We start from the raw sequence: 20,377 nt of genomic DNA on the forward strand, positions 1-20,377 counted from the left end.
CAGACACAGTATACTGACTCCGAGCCGACCAGTCCTTGTTTTAGCCCCTTAATGCCGAGCGCCAGACAGGGTAACAACAAGTACAATCTTTTAACGTCTTTTTGTATGACGCGGCCCGGGATCGAACCCTGGACCTTCCGCTCTCCGGGCGGACGCTCTACCACAAGACCACGGAGGCGGTAAATGGACCAGGTGGTTAGGCTCGCTGACTTGGTTGACTGCATGGCATCGTATTCCACTTGCGTGGATCTATGTGCATGTCAATCACTTGATTGTCTGGTCCAGACTCGATTATTTTCAGAAGTCTTCATACAACTGGAATATAGTTGAATGCGGCGTTAAACAACAAACATACATAACACAGCGCTTTTTTTGTTTAAAATTCTTTTATTGGATTATCTTTGCATAATTGTGGATATTCTCATCCATACAAGAAAGAAATTGTGTTAAAAAAAGTATTTAATCTGAAAACAGACATTTTGTACGGAACTTCTGGTAGGTAGTGAGGTGGTTCCTTGTCGCGGGATACTTGTGAGATGGCCCCTGGATTGTATGCGGTAGCGTTCATGGCGACAACAGAAGGACATTTGTGGTTGTATCCCCGAGGCTGATCCAGATAGGTGGGGGAAAATCCCGACCCCTCCCCTTTAAAAATGCTGGATCCACCCTTGGAATACAGGAACTACATAAATAAAATAAGTACTTAAAATTTTAGGTAATACTGTCAGGAAATGAGATTCTGAATGGTGGGATAATACTTTTCTGGGCACTACGACTATCACGTTACACCTGTGGAACGATTCTTCGAGCGATACGATGGTATCAGTAGGTTATACGTATCGATACAACACTAGTGCCAAATTCGCCGTATTATACGTCCTGCTCCAGTAAGTAAATCTGTCAATAATCTTTGTAAGCGCACCCTACTACGTATACTAAGACCGAAAAGGTAATAACAGTCTGTATTTCATGAGTATATTAGATATATTTACAGAACACGGAATCTTAGAAGTGCTATATAATTACCTGGTTTTGAACTTTTATAGAAACATTTTTAAGGTTTAATGACGTTTGAGCTAAGATTTTTTCAATGCCGCTCTATCCCTGAATATAAATTTAACTCGTTTTTATGGTTTTAATAAGCGTCCCAGTTTGTCAAATTGTGGGCCAAGTGCTCTTATTAAGGCGAATACGACCAATATATGATGGACATGTCAAATGGTGTGAACATAAAGTATAAAATGTTATTTTCTGCTTGTAAGTAGAAGCGTCTCAAACGACGTTCTTAATTAATTGTCTCAAATTGACTGAGTATGTTTCAGTTGGTCTATAATTCATTTAATATTTCTTTAACATGTCAAGTGTCGAATTTACATGAATGGTGTTGTGTCACATATCGCGACTTTACAATTTGACTTTACACGCTAGGTGTCCTGAATAAATGTGTTGTTATCTGAGAGAGAAACAAATACACCTTCCGAAACAATAACCGAAACATTACCTTTGTCTCCAACAGTCCAAGGCTTCCATTACCGTCTACCTTGGGCCTAGGTGAGCTTATGAAAAATGAACAAAGTTTAATTTGAAAGATAAACAGATTTAATTAGCGCAAGCACAAAACCAGAAGAGCCAAATATATTGTCCAAAAAATGTCTAAAATGTAAAGAGCACTGTGATCTAAATAAGACAATGTCACAAGATGTCACTGATTCAAGCGTCCATCTTGCGAGCACGGAACACACTCCTGAAGAAGCCGGTCACACGAGATCTGATGGTTCTCACAGTGGACTGGGGCTGTGTGACTTCCTCGTGGAGGTCAATCTCTTCGAAGTGGGAGGCATCAGGGAGGGTGGGGCTGGTGAGGGACACGGAGGTGGACACGGGGGTAGGGGTGTGGGAGGCGGGCAGTTCAGACAGGGGGTCAAGGATGGTGAAGTATCGGCACGTAGCACGCTGATAGGAAGGTGGAGAAGAATTGATAGACAGAGATAGAAAGAGGTGGAAGTGTATGTTACAAGCAGCATTGGATGAGTGTTATGCTGTTAGAGAAATGTGAGAGGAAGACCCAATGAACAGAACTGCCTGTTGTCACTAGCTATCGATAGTACTTATTACCTACCATGGTGTCAAGAATACAAATCTCAGGCAAAAGTTGTGTTAAAAATACATGCACTTAGATGAAATAAAATAGTCAACAAACATGATGTTATTATTCCCGATTCAACCTACTTGGCGGGGAGGGGCCCAGATATCAAAGTTCAGGGGGAATCTGATGATCAGATCTACAGGTGCAACAGCAAAGAAGAAAGACATATAAAAAAGTTGTTTTTTTAAATATCCGAAATTTAGCTTTCAAAACATGCTGTAAATAACGCCGTGAGTGGTGATTTAGTAATGTGTAAAAAATGGCGACATTTACGATGTACCTAATTTTCAGAGGTCATTTTCAGTACTTTTGCTTGGCCTCTGTGTGTGTGATGTATTTTGAATTTTATTCGACTTCAAAGTGGGGGTTGAAGAGGAGGGACATATATGTCCCTCTGGCATTCAGGGGGTTATTTGATCTTTTTTGTTTTCAAAATTTCGCTCGCGAATACTTCGCGGATGATCACTAGCAGTGCTATGCATGGGAACGTTCAATGCTTTCATTAAACAAAGTCTGAGAAAACCAAAACGGCAACAGCTCCAGCTAAAAAAACTACAAAACACAATCGAAATGTTTTTGAAACTAAACAAATCTGTTCGAGTTGGGCTACTATCCATTGATTAAAACAAAGAAATAAGGGTATAATGAGACGAAATGTCCGAATCAATGAGACCTAGATACCTTTATCGTACTGGTTCATATTAGCGTAGGTAGACATGATCCCAATACAACGTAGACAAGTGATGAATACTGAGTGTGACAAGTTCAGTGACAGCAATGGCGATGACCGTTTAGATCAAGAGTGAATCGTCGTCAAGGCAACGTCATGAATCTCGCGAGAAAGTAGTAGAATCTCGTAGCCGTCCAGATGAAACACTCTCAACCCTTTGAGCAGATGGAGATATCAAACCTGACACATGTCGCATTTATGTACGAACACCAGCATTTATTACTCAAAATAAACTTTATACGACCCCCTTGTCAAAGGGGGGCTACTCTAATCCTGTGAGATCGCCGAATGAAGTTACGCCCCCTCGATGTTTCGCAAATGTTGAAAGAGTTTCGACCCCTCCCCTTTAAAAATGCTGGATCCACCCTTGGAATACAGGAACTACATAAATAAAATTAGTACTTAAAATTTTAGGTAATACCCTCAGGAAATGAGATTCTGAATGGTAGGATAATACTTTTCTGGGCACTACGACTATCACGTTACACCTGTGGAACGATTCTTCGAGCGATACGATGGTATCAGTAGGTTATACGTATCGATACAACACTAGTGCCAAATTCGCCATATTATACGTCCTGCTCCAGTTAGTAAATCTGTAAATAATCTTTGTAAGCGCACCCTACTAAGACCGAAAAGGTAATAACAGTCTGTATTTCATGAGTATATTAGATATATTTACAGAACACGGAATCTTAGAAGGGCTATATAATTACTTGGTTTTAAACTATTATAGAAACATTTTTAAGGTTTAATGACGTTTGAGCTAAGATTTTTTCAATGCCGCTCTATCCCTGAATATAAATTTAACTCGTTTTTATGGTTTTAATAAGCGTCCCAGTTTGTCAAATTGCCGGCCAAGTGCTCTAATTAAGGCGAATACGGCCAATATATGGTTGACATGTCAAATGGTATGAACATAAAGTATAAAATGTTATTTTCTGCTTGTAAGTAGAAGCGTCTCAAACGACGTTCTTAATTAATTGTCTCAAATCGACTGAGTATGTTTCAGTTGGTCTATAATTCATTTAATATTTCTTGTGTCGAATTTACATGTATGGTGTTGTGTCTTATATCGCGACTTTACAATTTGACTTTACACGCTAGGTGTCCTGAATCAATGTGTTGTTATCTGAGAGAGAAACAAATACACCTTCCGAAACAATAACCGAAACATTACCTTTGTCTCCAACAGTCCGAGGCTTCCATTACCGTCTACCTTGGGCCTAGGTGAGCTTATGAAAAATGAACAAAGGTTAATTTGATAGATAAACAGATTTAATTAGCGCAAGCACAAAACCAGAAGAGCCAAATATATTGTCCAAAAAATGTCTAAAATATAAAGAGCACTGTGATCTAAATAAGACAATGTCACAAGATGTCACTGATTCAAGCGTCCATCTTGCGAGCACGGAACACACTCCTGAAGAAGCCGGTCACACGAGATCTGATGGTTCTCACAGTGGACTGGGGCTGTGTGACTTCCTCGTGGAGGTCAATCTCTTCGAAGTGGGAGGCATCAGGGAGGGTGGGGCTGGTGAGGGACACGGAGGTGGACACGGGGGTAGGGGTGTGGGAGGCGGGCAGTTCAGACAGGGGGTCAAGGATGGTGAAGTATCGGCACGTAGCACGCTGATAGGAAGGTGGAGAAGTATTTATAGACAGAGATAGAAAGTGGTGGACGTGTATATTACAAGCAGCATTGGATGAGTATTGTGCTGTTAGGGAAATGTGAGAGGAAGACACAATGAACAGAACTGCCTGGTGTCACTAGCTATCGATAGTACTTATTACGTATGTCAAGAATACAAATCTCAGGCAAACATTGTGTTAAAAATACATGCACTTAGATGAAATAAAATAGTCAACAAACATGATGTTATTATTCCCGATTCAACCTACTTGGCGGGGAGGGGCCCAGATTTCAAAGTTCAGGGGGAATCTGATGATCAGATCTACAGGTGCAACAGCAAAGAAGAAAGACATATAAAAAAGTTATTTTTTAAATATCCGAAATTTAGCTTTCAAAACATGCTGTAAATAACGCCGTGAGTGGTGATTTAGTAATGTGTAAAAAATGGCGACATTTACGATGTACCTATTTTCAGAGGTCATTCTCAGTACTTTTGGTGGCCTAAAATGCCAGTTAAAGGTATCACAGAAAAGGGAATTTCCTACATTATTCAAAACTGTGAAGTGTTTCTGTGTGTGTGTGATGTATTTTGAATTTTATTGGACTTCAAAGTGGGGGTTGAAGAGGAGGGACATATATGTCCCTCTGGCATCCAGGGGGTTATTTGATCTTTTTTGTTTTTAAAATTTCGCTCGCGAATACTTCGCGGATGATCACTAGCAGTTCTATGCATGGGAACGTTCAATGCTTTCATGAAACAAAGTCTGAGAAAACCAAAACGGCAACATCGCCAGCTCAAAAAACTACAAAACACAATCGAAATGTTATTGAAACTAAACAAATCTGTTCGAGTTGGGCTACTATGCATTGATTAAAACAAAGAAATAAGGGTGTATTGAGACGAAATGTCCGAACCAATGAGACCTAGATACCTTTATCGTACTGGTTCATATTAGCGTAGGTAGACATGATCCCAATACAACGTAGACAAGTGATGAATACTGAGTGTGACAAGTTCAGTGACAGCAATGGCGATGACCGTTTAGATCAAGAGTGAATCGTCGTCAAGGCAACGTCATGAATCTCGCGAGAAAGTAGTAGAATCTCGTAGCCGTCCAGATGAAACCCTCTCAACCCTCTGAGCAGATGGAGATATCAAACCTGACACATGTCGCATTTCTGTACGAACACCAGCATTTATTACTCAAAATAAACTTTATACGACCCCCTTGTCAAAGGGGGGCTACTCTAATCCTGTGAGATCGCCGAATGAAGTTACGCCCCCTCGATGTTTCGCAAATGTTGAAAGAGTTTCGACCCCTCCCCTTTAAAAATGCTGGATCCACCCTTGGAATACAGGAACTACATAAATAAAATTAGTACTTAAAATTTTAGGTAATACTGTCAGGAAATGAGATTCTGAATGGTGGGATAATACTTTTCTGGGCACTACGACTATCACGTTACACCTGTGGAACGATTCTTCGAGCGATACGATGGTATCAGTAGTTATACGTATCGATACAACACAAGTGCCAAATTCGCCGTATTATACGTCCTGCTCCAGTTAGTAAATCTGTAAATAATCTTTGTAAGCGCACCCTACTAAGACCGAAAAGGTAATAACAGTCTGTATTTCATGAGTATATTAGATATATTTACAGAACATGGAATCTTAGAAGGGCTATATAATTACTTGGTTTTGAACTATTATAGATACATTTTTAAGGTTTAATGACGTTTGAACTAAGATTTTTTCAAAGCCGCTCTATCCCTGAATATAAATTTAACTCGTTTTTATGGTTTTAATAAGCGTCCCACTTTGTCAAATTGCCGGCCAAGTGCTCTTATTAAGGCGAATACGGCCATTATATGGTGGACATGTCAAATGGTATGAACATAAAGTATAAAATGTTATTTTCTGCTTGTAAGTAGAAGCGTCTCAAACGACGTTCTTAATTAATTGTCTCAAATTGACTGAGTATGTTTCAGTTGGTCTATAATTCATTTAATATTTCTTTAACATGTCAAGTGTCGAATTTACATGTATGGTGTTGTGTCACATATCGCGACTTTACAATTTGACTTTACACGCTAGGTGTCCTGAATAAATGTGTTGTTATCTAAGAGAGAAACAAATACACCACCCGAAATAATAACCGAAACATTACCTTTGTCTCCAACAGTCCGAGGCTTCCATTACCGTCTACCTTGGGCCTAGGCGAGCTTATGAAAAATGAACAAAGGTTAATTTGATAGATAAACAGATTTAATTAGCGCAAGCACAAAACCAGAAGAGCCAAATATATTGTCCAAAAAATGTCTAAAATATAAAGAGCACTGTGATCTAAATAAGACAATGTCACAAGATGTCACTGATTCAAGCGTCCATCTTGCGAGCACGGAACACACTCCTGAAGAAGCCGGTCACACGAGATCTGATGGTTCTCCCAGTGGACTGGGGCTGTGTGACTTCCTCGTGGAGGTCAATCTCTTCGAAGTGGGAGGCATCAGGGAGGGTGGGGCTGGTGAGGGACACGGAGGTGGACACGGGGGTAGGGGTGTGGGAGGCGGGCAGTTCAGACAGGGGGTCAAGGATGGTGAAGTATCGGCACGTAGCACGCTGATAGGAAGGTGGAAAGTATTTATAGACAGAGATAGAAAGTGGTGGACGTGTATGTTACAAGCAGCATTGGATGAGTGTTATGCTGTTAGAGAAATGTGAGAGGAAGACACAATGAACAGAACTGCCTGGTGTCACTAGCTATCGATAGTACTTATTACGTATGTCAAGAATACAAATCTCAGGCAAACATTGTGTTAAAAATACATGCACTTAGATGAAATAAAATAGTCAACAAACATGATGTTATTATTCCCGATTTAACCTACTTGGCGGGGAGGGGCCCAGATATCAAAGTTCAGGGGGAATCTGATGATCAGATCTACAGGTGCAACAGCAAAGAAGAAAGACATATAAAAAAGTTGTTTTTTTAAATATCCTAAATTTAGCTTTCAAAACATGCTGTAAATAACGCCGTGAGTGGTGATTTAGTAATGTGTAAAAAATGGCGACATTTACGATTTACCTAATTTTCAGAGGTCATTTTTAGTACTTTTGCTTGGCCTAAAATGCCAGTGAAAGGTATCACAGAATTCCTACATTATGTGTAGGATATGGTCCGAAAAGTCACGAATATTTTTGCACGTGGGGTCAGTTCGAGGCCGTCAGGCCGAGAACTTGCCCCACGTGCAAAAATAATCGTGACTTTGAGGACTATATCCTACTTAAAACAAAGTCCCATTCAAAATACATGTTAAACTAATGTCCACCCAATATGCACGTGCATATATAATGGAGGGTCGTTCTTGTTTATGCTGAATCGATTGAAACTGCGCGCATGAACGCGCTAAAGTTCGAGCAAAACTATTGGAGGTCTCGTCTAATATGAGCGTGGAAAAGCACGTGCGATTTCTCATTTAGCTTTCAGTCTTTGTACGTGATGAACATTCATTACACGAGCTCGAACCAGGCAGCAATTAACTCAGATTTTGAAAGACTCATTTATGCTCATATTGAAATACTTGACGTGGCTGTACCAGATTTTGATGTGGGTAAAAGTGATATCTTGGAATCAGATGAGTTGTCTGGAAATGATACAGATTTGGTGGAACTCTCTCAACACGTAGAAGCAAGTATTCCCCAGGCCATACAAATTCCCGTTGCAACTCATAACATTGATGACGCAGATAGTATTTGGAATTCCTAACCGTTTAGCAAGCCTGTGTCAGAGCAAGATCTTCAAAGTCTAAATTGTAATTCGGCTTTTTCTCAGAACACAGAAAACAAGAGTAGATAGGCCGTCGACGTCTTCCAAGCGCGGGTCAAGGAAAGACAATCCCATGGGTTACGTGATGACGTCGTGTTAAACCCCGACAGTATTGCTCTTTCGCATCGTGAAACAGATATTAATAAAAAATCTCATGCGTTTCTTGGTGGAAGTACGAAACCTAAACGGCGAAAAATATCGGGGAAATACGTTATATGAACTGATCGCGATCGCCTCATCGCAATACTATCGCCGAAGATATCCAGATTAACGTTAACGAGTCTCCTTATTTCAAGGGGATGAGAAACGTCTTGGATGCTCGAAAGAAGTCATTAGCTAAGCAGGGTATTGGCATTTAGAAAAGACAGGCAAATGTTGTTTCTGTCAGAAATCATGGTAGTTTTATAGTGTTAACACAAATACAGGACTGTTCCTGTATTTGGGGTTTAGTGCCCTTTTGGGATCTGCCGCCTCTGGTCCTGCTATCTCAACTTCGAAAACGTTGACATCCACTGCCTCTACATCGGCTGAGGCAACGTTGACAGCTACAGCGGTGACCTGTGAAGATCCGGGGTAGTATAGGTCTTCAGCAACCAATGCTTGCTGTACAAGGCGACTATGCTTGCTGTAAAAGGCGACTATGCTTGTCGTAAAAGGCGGCTAACGGGATCGAGTTGTCAGGATATCAATCACTGGATCGTCTGGTCTAGACTCGATTATTTTCAGACCGCCGTCATATAGCTGGAATATTGCTGAGTGCGGCGTAAAACAACAAACCAACCAACCAACCTACAGCGGTTCTGGATGAAACATCAACTCTCGCAGTAACTGAATCAACTACAGCCGAGAGTGCAGCACAAAAATCAATGAAACTCGTATTACCAGATTAGGCAACTTTGCCGTCGTCTTTCTGAAATAAATTTATTTCTAATTTGTCTCAGTTTCATTTGCCTCAGATGTCGGAAATCATGGTAGTTTTATAGTGTTAACACATATACAGGACGCTTCTTGTTTTCGGAGTCAAGCGCCCTTTTTAAATACAGAATTTCAGTTATATCACGACGGCATATTACATTTCAGAAGAAAAGCCTGCAAAACCAGGTTATGTGTTGCAGGGTAACGTGCGAACGTCGACTGGTACATGCAAACCAATCGGGAGCGTAGTTCCTTAACTGATTGAGCGGGTGCGTTTCTACGTTTTGTCTATCAAAGATCACAAACACGGTTCGACTGACATGATTGGGTAATGGAGTTCAGAACTATTGGAGGTTGAACATTAGTTGATAACTATTGGAGGGTGAACATAAGTTGATAACTATCAGAGGGTGAACATTAGTTGTTAACTATTGGAGAGTTTATCTGCAATACACCGACTACTGGAGGATTACAGTATGAATGTGCATGACCAAGTTCACACAAACATCCATGCGACTTTGTTTTAATCAAAACTATGAAGTGTTTCTGTGTGTGCGATGTATTTTGAATTTTATTCGACTTCAAAGTGGGGGTTGAAGAAGAGGGACATATATGTCCCTCTGGCATCCAGGGGGTTATTTGATTTTTTTTGTTTTCAAAATTTCGCTCGCGAATACTTCGCGGATGATCACTAGCAGTTCTATGCATGGGAACGTTCAATGCTTTCATGAAACAAAGTCTGAGAAAACCAAAACGGCAACAGATCCAGCTCAAAAAACTACAAAACACAATCGAAATGTTATTGAAACTAAACAAATCTGTTCGAATTGGGCTACTATGCATTGATTAAAACAAAGAAATAAGGGTGTAATGAGACGAAATGTCCGAACCAATGAGACCTAGATACCTTTATCGTACTGGTTCATATTAGCGTAGGTAGACATGATCCCAATACAACGTAGACAAGTGATGAATACTGAGTGTGACAAGTTCAGTGACAGCAATGGCGATGACCGTTTAGATCAAGAGTGAATCGTCGTCAAGGCGACGTCATGAATCTCGCGAGAAAGTAGTAGAATCTCGTAGCCGTCCAGATGAAACCCTCTCAACCCTCTGAGCAGATGGAGATATCAAACCTGACACATGTCGCATTTATGTACGAACACCAGCATTTATTACTCAAAATAAACTTTATACGACCCCCTTGTCAAAGGGGGGCTACTCTAATCCTGTGAGATCGCCGAATGAAGTTACGCCCCCTCGATGTTTCGCAAATGTTGAAAGAGTTTCGACCTCTCTAAAAAATGCTGGATCCACCCTTGGAATACAGGAACTACATAAATAAAATTAGTACTTAAAATTTTAGGTAATACTGTCAGGAAATGAGATTCTGAATGGTGGGATAATACTTTTCTGGGCACTACGACTATCACGTTACACCTGTGGAACGATTCTTCGAGCGATACGATGGTATCAGTAGTTATACGTATCGATACAACACAAGTGCCAAATTCGCCATATTATACGTCCTGCTCCAGTTAGTAAATCTGTAAATAATCTTTGCAAGCGCACCCTACTAAGACCGAAAAGGTAATAACAGTCTGTATTTCATGAGTATATTAGATATATTTACAGAACACGGAATCTTAGAAGGGCTATATAATTATTTGGTTTTGAACTATTATAGAAACATTTTTAAGGTTTAATGACGTTTGAGCTAAGATTTTTTCAAAGCCGCTCTATCCCTGAATATAAATTTAACTCGTTTTTATGGTTTTAATAAGCGTCCCACTTTGTCAAATTGCGGGCCAAGTGCTCTTATTAAGGCGAATACGACCAATATATGATGGACATGTCAAATGGTGTGAACATAAAGTATAAAATGTTATTTTCTGCTTGTAAGTAGAAGCGTCTCAAACGACGTTCTTAATTAATTGTCTCAAATCGACTGAGTATGTTTCAGTTGGTCTATAATTCATTTAATATTTCTTGTGTCGAATTTACATGTATGGTGTTGTGTCTTATATCGCGACTTTACAATTTGACTTAACACGCTAGGTGTCCTGAATCAATGTGTTGTTATCTGAGAGAGAAACAAATACACCTTCCGAAACAATAACCGAAACATTACCTTTGTCTCCAACAGTCCGAGGCTTCCATTACCGTCTACCTTGGGCCTAGGCGAGCTTATGAAAAATGAACAAAGGTTTAATTTGAAAGATAAACAGATTTAATTAGCGCTCAAACAAAACCAGAAGAGCCAAATATATTGTCCAAAAATGTCTAAAATGTAAAGAGCACTGTGATCTAAATAAGACAATGTCACAAGATGTCACTGATTCAAGCGTCCATCTTGCGAGCACGGAACACACCCCTGAAGAAGCCGGTCACACGAGATCTGATGGTTCTCACAGTGGACTGGGGCTGTGTGACTTCCTCGTGGAGGTCAATCTCTTCGAAGTGGGAGGCATCAGGGAGGGTGGGGCTGGTGAGGGACACGGAGGTGGACACGGGGGTAGGGGTGTGGGAGGCGGGCAGTTCAGACAGGGGGTCAAGGATGGTGAAGTATCGGCACGTAGCACGCTGATAGGAAGGTGGAGAAGAATTTATAGACAGAGATAGAAAGAGGTGGACGTGTATGTTACAAGCAGCATTGGATGTGTGTTATGCTGTTAGAGAAATATGAGAGGAAGACACAATGAACAGAAGTGCCTGGTGGCACTAGCTATCGATAGTACTTATTACATATGTCAAGAATACAAATCTCAGGCAAAAGTTGTGTTAAAAATACATGCACTTAGATGAAATAAAATAGTCAACAAACATGATGTTATTATTCCCGATTCAACCTACTTGGCGGGGAGGGGCCCAGATATCAAAGTTCAGGGGGAATCTGATGATCAGATCTACAGGTGCAACAGCAAAGAAGAAAGACATATAAAAAAGTTGGTTTTTTTAATATCCTAAATTTAGCTTTCAAAACATGCTGTAAATAACGCCGTGAGTGGTGATTTAGTAATGTGTAAAAAATGGCGACATTTACGATGTACCTAATTTTCAGGTCATTTTTAGTACTTTTGCTTGGCCTAAAATGCGAGTGAACGTTATCACAGAAAAGGGAATTTCCTACATTATTCAAAACTGTGAAGTGTTTCTGTGTGTGTGATGTATTTTGAATTTTATTCGACTTCAAAGTTGGGGTTGAAGAGGAGGGACATATATGTCCCTCTGGCATCCAGGGGGTTATTTGATCTTTTTTGTTTTCAAAATTTCGCTCGCGAATACTTCGCGGATGATCACTAGCAATTCTATGCATGGGAACGTTCAATGCTTTCATGCAACAAAGTCTGAGAAAACCAAAACGGCAACATCGCCAGCTCAAAAAACTACAAAACACAATCGAACTGTTATTGAAATTAAACATATCTGTTCGAGTTGGGCTCCTATGCATCGATTAAAACAAAGAAATAAGGGTGTAATGAGACGAAATGTCCGAACCAATGAGACCTAGATACCTTTATCGTACTGGTTCATATTAGCGTAGGTAGACATGATCCCAATACAACGTAGACAAGTGATGAATACTGAGTGTGACAAGTTCAGTGACAGCAATGGCGATGACCGTTTAGATCAAGAGTGAATCGTCGTCAAGGCAACGTCATGAATCTCGCGAGAAAGTAGTAGAATCTCGTAGCCGTCCAGATGAAACACTCTCAACCCTCTGAGCAGATGGAGATATCAAACCTGACACATGTCGCATTTATGTACGAACACCAGCATTTATTACTCAAAATAAACTTTATACGACCCCCTTGTCAAAGGGGGGCTACTCTAATCCTGTGAGATCGCCAAATGGAGTTACGCCCCCTCGATGTTTTCGCAAATGTTGAAAGAGTTTCGTTGAAAGTCATTGAAATCGAATAGGTCTGTGATGCAATCATGTTACAAGGGTTTGTTCATTTCAACCTCCCGAACGGTAAGGTTGTCATGGTTTCCAGTGTGCCGGAGACACTTCATTAGAAGGAGAATGGATGACATTCAGAAATGGATCCAGTGTGGACGATACCGGGTTTTCGCCTGGTCCATAGCAGGCATGGAGACGAGCGTGGTGGTGAAATCCAACGATCTGGAGGTGGCCTTTGACATGGGTTACTCATCTAGAGAGAGCATCAGATGCAGAGATGTATTCATCAGGTAATCCGGTAGTCAACTTTAGAGCGTCAGTTACAGGGATGTATTCATCAGGTAGTCAACTTGAGAGCATCAGTTACAGGGATGTATTCATCAGGTAGTCAACTTGAGAGCATCAGGTGCAGAGATGTATTCATCAGGTAGTCAACTTGAGAGCATCAGGTGCAGAGATGTATTCATCAGGTAATCACCTTGGAAGTGACAGTTACAGGGATCTGTTAATCCGGTAGTCAAATTGAGAGCATCAGTTACAGGGATGTATTCATCAGGTACTCAAATTGAGAGTGTCAGTTACAGGGATGTATTCATCAGGTAGTCAACTTGAGAGCCAACTTCAGTTACAGGGATGTATTCATCAAGTAGTCAAATTGAGAGCATCAGTTACAGGGATGTATTAATTCGGTAGTCAAATTGAGAGCATCAGTTACAGGGATGTATTCATCAGGTATTTAGCTTGTTGAGAGCTTCAGTTACAGGGATGTATTAATCCGGAAGTCAACTTGAGAGCATCAGTTTCAGGGATGTATTCATCAGGTAATTAGCTTGTTGAGAGCGTCAGTTTACAGGGATGTATTCATCCGGTAGTCAGCTTGAGAGCATCAGTTTCAGGGATGTATTCATCAGGTAATTAGCTTGTTGAGAGCGTCAGTTACAGGGATGTATTAATCCGGAAGTCAACTTGAGAGCATCAGTTTCAGGGATGTATTCATCAGGTAATTAGCTTGTTGAGAGCGTCAGTTTACAGGGATGTATTCATCCGGTAGTCAACTTGAGAGAGTTATTATTGGTAGTTTGCAAGTGACCATGTGAGTTTGATTTAATTGATTTCCGTACCATGGTAAAATAAAAATAAGGTGCCGTTTTTGCCAGGCAATAGTAGCTGTTTTCCCTTTTGGCAAGGAGACGTTTTCGCAAATCGGTGTCATTTTCACTTGGTGATGTTATGCTGAGATGCTGTATTAGCTGTAAGCCAGATATAATACCCTACACTAATGAGGATGTCATAACTGACCCGGGGATGTTTGTGTTCAGCCACGGCCACATGGACCACATCGCGGCATTGCCTCACCACGCCGCCAAGCGAAGTCTGTTCAGTCTTCCCCGCCCTAACTACTACGTCCCCGCACATCTCCCCGACCTCATCCAATCTGTTGCCCAGGGATACAAGAGTATAGATGAGACGACCACAGCACTGACCAACATGAGCATTGTGCCGCTCGGTCCAGATGATGTCGCCAAGGTGAGAGTGTTCTACTGAAACCTATGGTTATATTACTTATATTTCTTTCCATATTATAACTGTATGTCTACGTGTAACTGTTATATTTGAAATAACACTTTCTTAATAAAGTACAGATTCGTGTACTTTTTTGGCATGAGTCCCGTCCAGGATTCGAACCCACACTGCCAGAGTGAGGCACCTAATCGCCAGCACACAAAGTCAGCGATCTAACCCACTCAGCCACCGAGGCTTCCACAAAAATGAAGTCTGACAACTGGTAGTCTAGATAACATACTTTGTGTACCCCTCTGACAAGTGTAAATTGGCATAGCCAAAAGCTATGAACACACAATGCCATTTAGAAAGTGGTCAAATGTAACAAATGTTATATTTGGGATAACACTTTCTTAGTAAAGTACAGATTCTCGTACTTTTCCTATATGTCTACATGTCTATATACTGGTGGGAAACAGTTCCTGTATGTCTACATGTCTATATACTAGTGGGATCAGTTCCTGTATGTCTACATGTCCATATACTGGTGGGAAACAGTTCCTGTATGTCTACATGTCTCTATACTAGTGGGATCAGTTCCTGTGTGCCATCATAACTCAAAGTAAATTAAAATTACCATGGATTTTTCAGATTCATGCATGATAATCACATGTACAAACACTTTGTTTTGATTACTATGATTACCCGGTGGTTGTCATGGTTATTGTGATTATCAAGAACCATGAATTAAGCCATGACATGACAAAGGCACGGTACAGACATCAGAAACTAGATTGATACCTGTCATAGATGCCAGAATTTGATCAGGAGCCATCTTTGTTTCTTTTTTATGTTAATCCTGATAATCACTTTATCAGTTAATCCTAACCAGGGATTTACAAAAACTAGACCTGCTCAGAGGCCGATACTTTGCCACACATCTGCAGCAATTGTCAGTTGGGCTGGCTATCGATGCAGATCATAGAGATCGATAACTGTTAACTAAATATCGATCAATTATTGATTAATATCAGAGAAGTAACTTTAAGCAAATATGCTAAAAAGTCTGAACGAAATCAAGACACTTCATGCCACTGATAAGTGGTGACACATTTATGACATTTGTAGACAAAAATGGGGGGCACGGGTGGCCCAGTCGTCTAAGGCGCCGTGATTCGCTGTGCAGAGTTGTGTCCCTTGGGCATGCCAGAAACCTATGATTGTGGGTTTGTATCCCGGTTCGCCCCAATTATGTTTCTAGGTTTGTCAGCACCATACCCGTGCTCGTTGGTTTCACCGAAGTGGTCAACGTCTGAGACATGCAACACTTCGGGCTTTCCTCCCACATTAAGCTGACACGCCGTGATATAACTGGAATACTGTTAAAAGAGGCGTTAAACCCAACTCACTCACTCACTAAAACAAAAAGAGTTGCTTTCCATCTCTGTCAATTGACATGATTGACAATAACAAGTCTGTTTAGGTAAGTTTAAATTTTATTTCGTCACAATTGTTCTTGTAAGATATTATCAATGACACAATTTTCATATTGATTATCGTTGATATTTCTTCTCATGGACGATACCGGTAATGCCAATTATCGATCTTTTTAGCCAGCCCTAATTCTCAGTAAAAAATTCCAGATGGGAATTAAAAAGTTTCCATTTCTTTTAGATTTAGTTGTAACAAATATGACGGTTTGGTCGGGGTGACTTGTAGTCCACTGGTAACAGGACCAAACACATGGCGGAGACTTAAATTGACATTATTGCATTGAATACAATGTTGCAATGCAATGTTAAATTACCTCTGAAAATCAGAAAAACTGAATTTTCAAAGACTTTAAATTTTGAACAAAATAATACTTTTTCTCAATTTTCCTGCCAAGGGCTCTTAGTTTGGATAATCTATGCCCTACCATTTCCCCTACAGCTGCCTAAAGGGTACACTGTGAAGTCGTTCCCCACGGTCCACCGCATCCCTAGCCAGGGCTACATCGTGTACAAGACGAGCCAGCAGCTGAAGCCAGAGTTCCAGGACCAGCCCGGCACCGACCTGGGCGCCCTACACCGGAGTGGTGTCCAGATACACGACACCATTACCACACCAGAGATAGCCTACCTGGGTGAGACAGTTCACTTCTACTATGCTGCACAGTTGTGTCCCTTTGTTTGCCAGGATCTGCTGATAGGGTTCGAATCCTATTTTGAGCCTTGGTCTGCACCAGTGTCGCTATCATTCCTCTGTGAACTGCCCCATTTTTGGGTACCACCCACATTAATTGATTGTTTGTTGTTTAACACCGCACTCAACAATATTTCAGCTATATGATGGCGGTCTGTAAATAATCAATTTTGGACCAGACAAACCAGTGATTGACACCATGAATATAGATCTATGCAACTGGGATACAATGAAACACATCAACCAAGTCAGCAAGCCTGACTACCCGATCCCTCGTAGGGCAAGCTTGGGTTGCTAAAGACCAATTCTAACCTGCACTGGTTCCACTTTAATTAAATGGTCCTTCATGATAGAACTGAAATACTGTTTCAGGTGAGGTGAAATGTGGTTTAACATCGCGTTCAAGGTTATTGTATTTACAGGGGTTTACCTTGAATTACAAAACTGTAAAATGTTTTTCTGCGTCCGTTCTATACATTTGTGTGTTGTGGAAAGCCCTGATTTATAAAGCAACATGCATGCATGTGTGTTTGTATGTGTGTATGTGTCTGCTTGTACTAGTCCGGACTAATACCACATGTGACAGTGAAGCTGTAGCGAGAATTAAGCTGTAAACATTTCAGTGTATAGTCTGGAAGGTAATTTAAGGTACCTACATTTACTACAATATTTGAAAAACTATTGGACCTACTCCAGTCAAAGTTGGTATGAGATTATTAAACAGTCATACATAACTGGATATTACATTTAAAGACAATCGGTGCATGAATAAAAAATCTCTATTTAGCTATCACTATATTTCATCAACAACCAGACCTGTTCGTCACGGGTGGAACGAGCATGCATTAAAACAGCCATCTACTTAATGCTACCCCTGCGTCACAGGGCCATATGACACAGTTGAACCAATCAACTCAACTCGAAAGGGTGCACGGGAATCACGCACATTGAGACGCCCAACGCTAACACCGTATTCGTGCGTGCGTGATTCCCATGCAACCTTTGTATGACTGTTTTATAATCTCATACCAACTTTGACTGGAGTAGGTCCGATAGTTTTTCAGATATTGTAGTAAACGTCGGTACCTTAAATTACCTTCCAGACTTTAGCACCAATGTAAGCTAGTCGTGAGTGAGATTATCAGGATGCTCATTCAATCTTCTTGACTCATATTCTCTCTTTCAGGTGACACGACCTTCGAAGTGTTTCTTTCACCTCCAACCCCTGACCTGTTGAAGGTCAAGGTCATAATAACAGAGGCCACATACATTGAAGAGACGGCTGGCAAGGATTATGTTGAACAGGCTCGGAAACGGGGCCACACGCATTTGTCCGAAATTGTGTCCAACTCGCATTTATTTGATGAGGTGGATAGTGTTGTGATCATGCATTTGTCAGACAAATACTCCGTTGACTTTATCAAGGACAGGTGTACCGAAATGATTCCGCTGCCATTTAGGAGAAAAGTCAGAATTGCGACTCTAGCAAAGGAGAAGACGTCATGATGATATTTTTGAATATTGAGTCGTTTCCTACAACTGCCATTGTGTCATTGTCATCACAGAGCTGCGTATTTGCATAAATACGCATTAAATACACTGACATACACAGACAAATCAAATCCTATCATATCAAATATGCAAAAAAAACTATAAATAAGCTATTGAAATAAAATTAATGCGTATATTACAACTGTTAGATAAAACATTTGCGTATATTACAACTGTTAGATAAAATAATTGTGTATCAGGCGATCGCCAAATTCACTTACCGACAGTTACATTCGGAAAAGCAGACAGGTATATAGTTATTAAATGATTTACAGAGATTGTTACGCAACAGGTTTTCAACTTAAAATACCAAGATGTCAAGAACCAGGTGGGTAAAAAAAAATTGAATACCCAATCCAAATCAAACTCCTGGGTAAAATACACAAATAACCAAAAAATTATCTATAGCTCTGTCATCATGTCATGTCATTGTAGGTGTCATGACGTCAGTGTCATTGTGTCGGTGTCACTGTCAGTGTGTCGGCAGAGATCTGTCCATGAATCAGTGTGCAATGTTCACAGCAAACCCACACAGATAAGTCTTATAGCATGTAAATGAAAATATTTCACAAAACTAGGTGTCAGGTTTCAAATGATACACAAACATGTTGAGAGGTGTGAGGTGAAATTGGGTTTAACGTTGCGTCCAAGATTATTGCACTTACATAGCGACGTGCATGTACGTGTATGTGTTTGTGTGGCTGCTTGTACTAGTCCGGACTGATGCCGATTTATAGTGCTAGCTCACTGAGATACCATGCCGCAGTTTAACATGAATACCCCACTCAGACACAGTATACTGACTCCGAGCCGACCAGTCCTTGATTTAGCCCCTTAATGCCGAGCGCCAGACAGGGTAACAACAAGTACCATCTTTTAACGTTTTTTGGTATGACGCGGCCCTGGACCTTCCGCTCTCCGGGCGGACGCTCTACCACTAGACCACGGAGGTGGTTACATGTTGAGAGATTCTGCTCATCTCCCAACAACACAAATACTACTGCATTCATATTGTCATCATATATTCGCAAGTGACCACTCTCTTGGACTCACAGAGTAAATCCCGATTCCTTTCACATCTCCATCTCTAGGTACAGCAAGGCTTGTTACATGAAGAGGTTCTGAAAAACTGGACCCGTGAAGATCCGTGTAGAGAATAGGTCTTCAGCAACCCATGCTTGCCATAAAAGGCGACTATGCTTGTCGTAAGAGGCGACTAACGGGTTCAGGTGGTCAGACTCAAGTGATTTGTGATGGAGAAATCCTGAGGATCTGTTATTTCTTCTTACAGAATCAAGTTTCTGTCTTACCATATACGACGTAATAAGCGGTTTATGCTGACAGCCTGAAATGATATAAAAGAAGAATCTGTGTGTATTATACACGATAGATATATTTTCGAGCATTTAATTGCCTATAATTAAGGGTGCACATAACACACGAGTGCGTATTATACACAAATAAATAAGTCTTGTGTACATTGATCAATCGGAAAGGGTGCTAATTGGGATTGTTCACTAGACAATATATTAGCAAATATCACCATGGGCGCTTATTAGAGGGGGGCGCTTATTACGTCGAATACGGTAAACCATGTTATGGTTGATGGTTCTCTGTAGATTTGAATGATAACTTATAGTTGCATCAGTTTTACTTGTTAAAATGCACGTTCAGAATTTCATGTGAATTCTGGTTCAGAACCAACGACAAGAACAATGACGTCATCGTCATGGTTTAAGTGTGATCACTTACATTTTACATGTTCTATATGTTTGTAGAAAACATATTTGAAAATGTATTTAAACTTATGGATGGGAAGATATTCATTAGGTCACCATCTTAGATCTTTGAAAGAAATACAACCCTAATTAAAACTTCACTTGTGATTTGATAGGATATATTTAGAGAGCTATTCACATAAGGTACTTTACAGGCATAAGGAGTCTTATATTGTTATTGTTAAAAAACACCAGATACTTAA

At 40.5% G+C, this 20,377-nt stretch overlaps 5 protein-coding genes across 9 annotated transcripts; 1 reads left to right on the forward strand and 4 right to left on the reverse strand.

Annotated features, from left to right (window-relative positions):
* Nucleotides 1–369: 369 nt before the first annotated feature.
* On the reverse strand, nucleotides 370–12,883 carry LOC124137811. Of its 5 annotated transcripts, XR_007218594.1 has the most exons (6): nucleotides 12,770–12,883; nucleotides 11,386–11,440; nucleotides 6,681–6,735; nucleotides 4,057–4,111; nucleotides 1,502–1,556; nucleotides 370–682 (listed from the first exon to the last, which is right to left on the reverse strand). XR_007218594.1 is itself a non-coding variant. In XM_046504265.2 (3 exons), exons 1-3 carry the CDS (start codon nucleotides 12,804–12,806, stop codon nucleotides 11,595–11,597), a joined length of 333 nt encoding a protein of 110 aa, XP_046360221.2. In that variant the 5' UTR covers nucleotides 12,807–12,883; the 3' UTR covers nucleotides 11,462–11,594. The 5 variants fall into 5 exon arrangements, 1 of the variants encoding a protein (XP_046360221.2); XR_006861571.2 differs by lacking the exons at nucleotides 370–682; nucleotides 1,502–1,556 and adding an exon at nucleotides 3,051–3,257; XR_007218593.1 differs by lacking the exons at nucleotides 370–682; nucleotides 1,502–1,556; nucleotides 4,057–4,111 and adding an exon at nucleotides 5,645–5,871.
* On the reverse strand, nucleotides 1,563–3,025 carry LOC125371587. The gene is made up of 3 exons (XM_048385355.1): nucleotides 2,828–3,025; nucleotides 2,230–2,282; nucleotides 1,563–1,953 (listed from the first exon to the last, which is right to left on the reverse strand). Exons 1-3 carry the CDS (start codon nucleotides 2,862–2,864, stop codon nucleotides 1,711–1,713), a joined length of 333 nt encoding a protein of 110 aa, XP_048241312.1. The 5' UTR covers nucleotides 2,865–3,025; the 3' UTR covers nucleotides 1,563–1,710.
* LOC125371599 lies at nucleotides 4,222–5,566 on the reverse strand. The gene is made up of 3 exons (XM_048385356.1): nucleotides 5,442–5,566; nucleotides 4,779–4,831; nucleotides 4,222–4,508 (listed from the first exon to the last, which is right to left on the reverse strand). The coding sequence occupies exons 1-3, from the start codon at nucleotides 5,476–5,478 to the stop codon at nucleotides 4,266–4,268; spliced, it is 333 nt and encodes a 110-aa protein (XP_048241313.1). The 5' UTR covers nucleotides 5,479–5,566; the 3' UTR covers nucleotides 4,222–4,265.
* On the reverse strand, nucleotides 6,832–10,518 carry LOC125374441. The gene is made up of 3 exons (XM_048385354.1): nucleotides 10,162–10,518; nucleotides 7,402–7,454; nucleotides 6,832–7,132 (listed from the first exon to the last, which is right to left on the reverse strand). Exons 1-3 carry the CDS (start codon nucleotides 10,196–10,198, stop codon nucleotides 6,890–6,892), a joined length of 333 nt encoding a protein of 110 aa, XP_048241311.1. The 5' UTR covers nucleotides 10,199–10,518; the 3' UTR covers nucleotides 6,832–6,889.
* A 302-nt stretch (nucleotides 12,884–13,185) lies between the features above and the next one.
* LOC124137810 (nuclear ribonuclease Z-like) lies at nucleotides 13,186–19,119 on the forward strand. Its single transcript, XM_048385353.1, has 4 exons — nucleotides 13,186–13,448; nucleotides 14,478–14,685; nucleotides 16,594–16,786; nucleotides 18,032–19,119. Exons 1-4 carry the CDS (start codon nucleotides 13,186–13,188, stop codon nucleotides 18,349–18,351), a joined length of 984 nt encoding a protein of 327 aa, XP_048241310.1. The 3' UTR covers nucleotides 18,352–19,119.
* The last annotated feature ends 1,258 nt before the right edge of the window (nucleotides 19,120–20,377 follow it).

This window comes from Haliotis rufescens, unplaced genomic scaffold (genome assembly GCF_023055435.1).
Source record: "Haliotis rufescens isolate VD_foot unplaced genomic scaffold, xgHalRufe1.0.p SCAF_57, whole genome shotgun sequence".
NCBI classification, from domain to species: domain Eukaryota; kingdom Metazoa; phylum Mollusca; class Gastropoda; order Lepetellida; family Haliotidae; genus Haliotis; species Haliotis rufescens.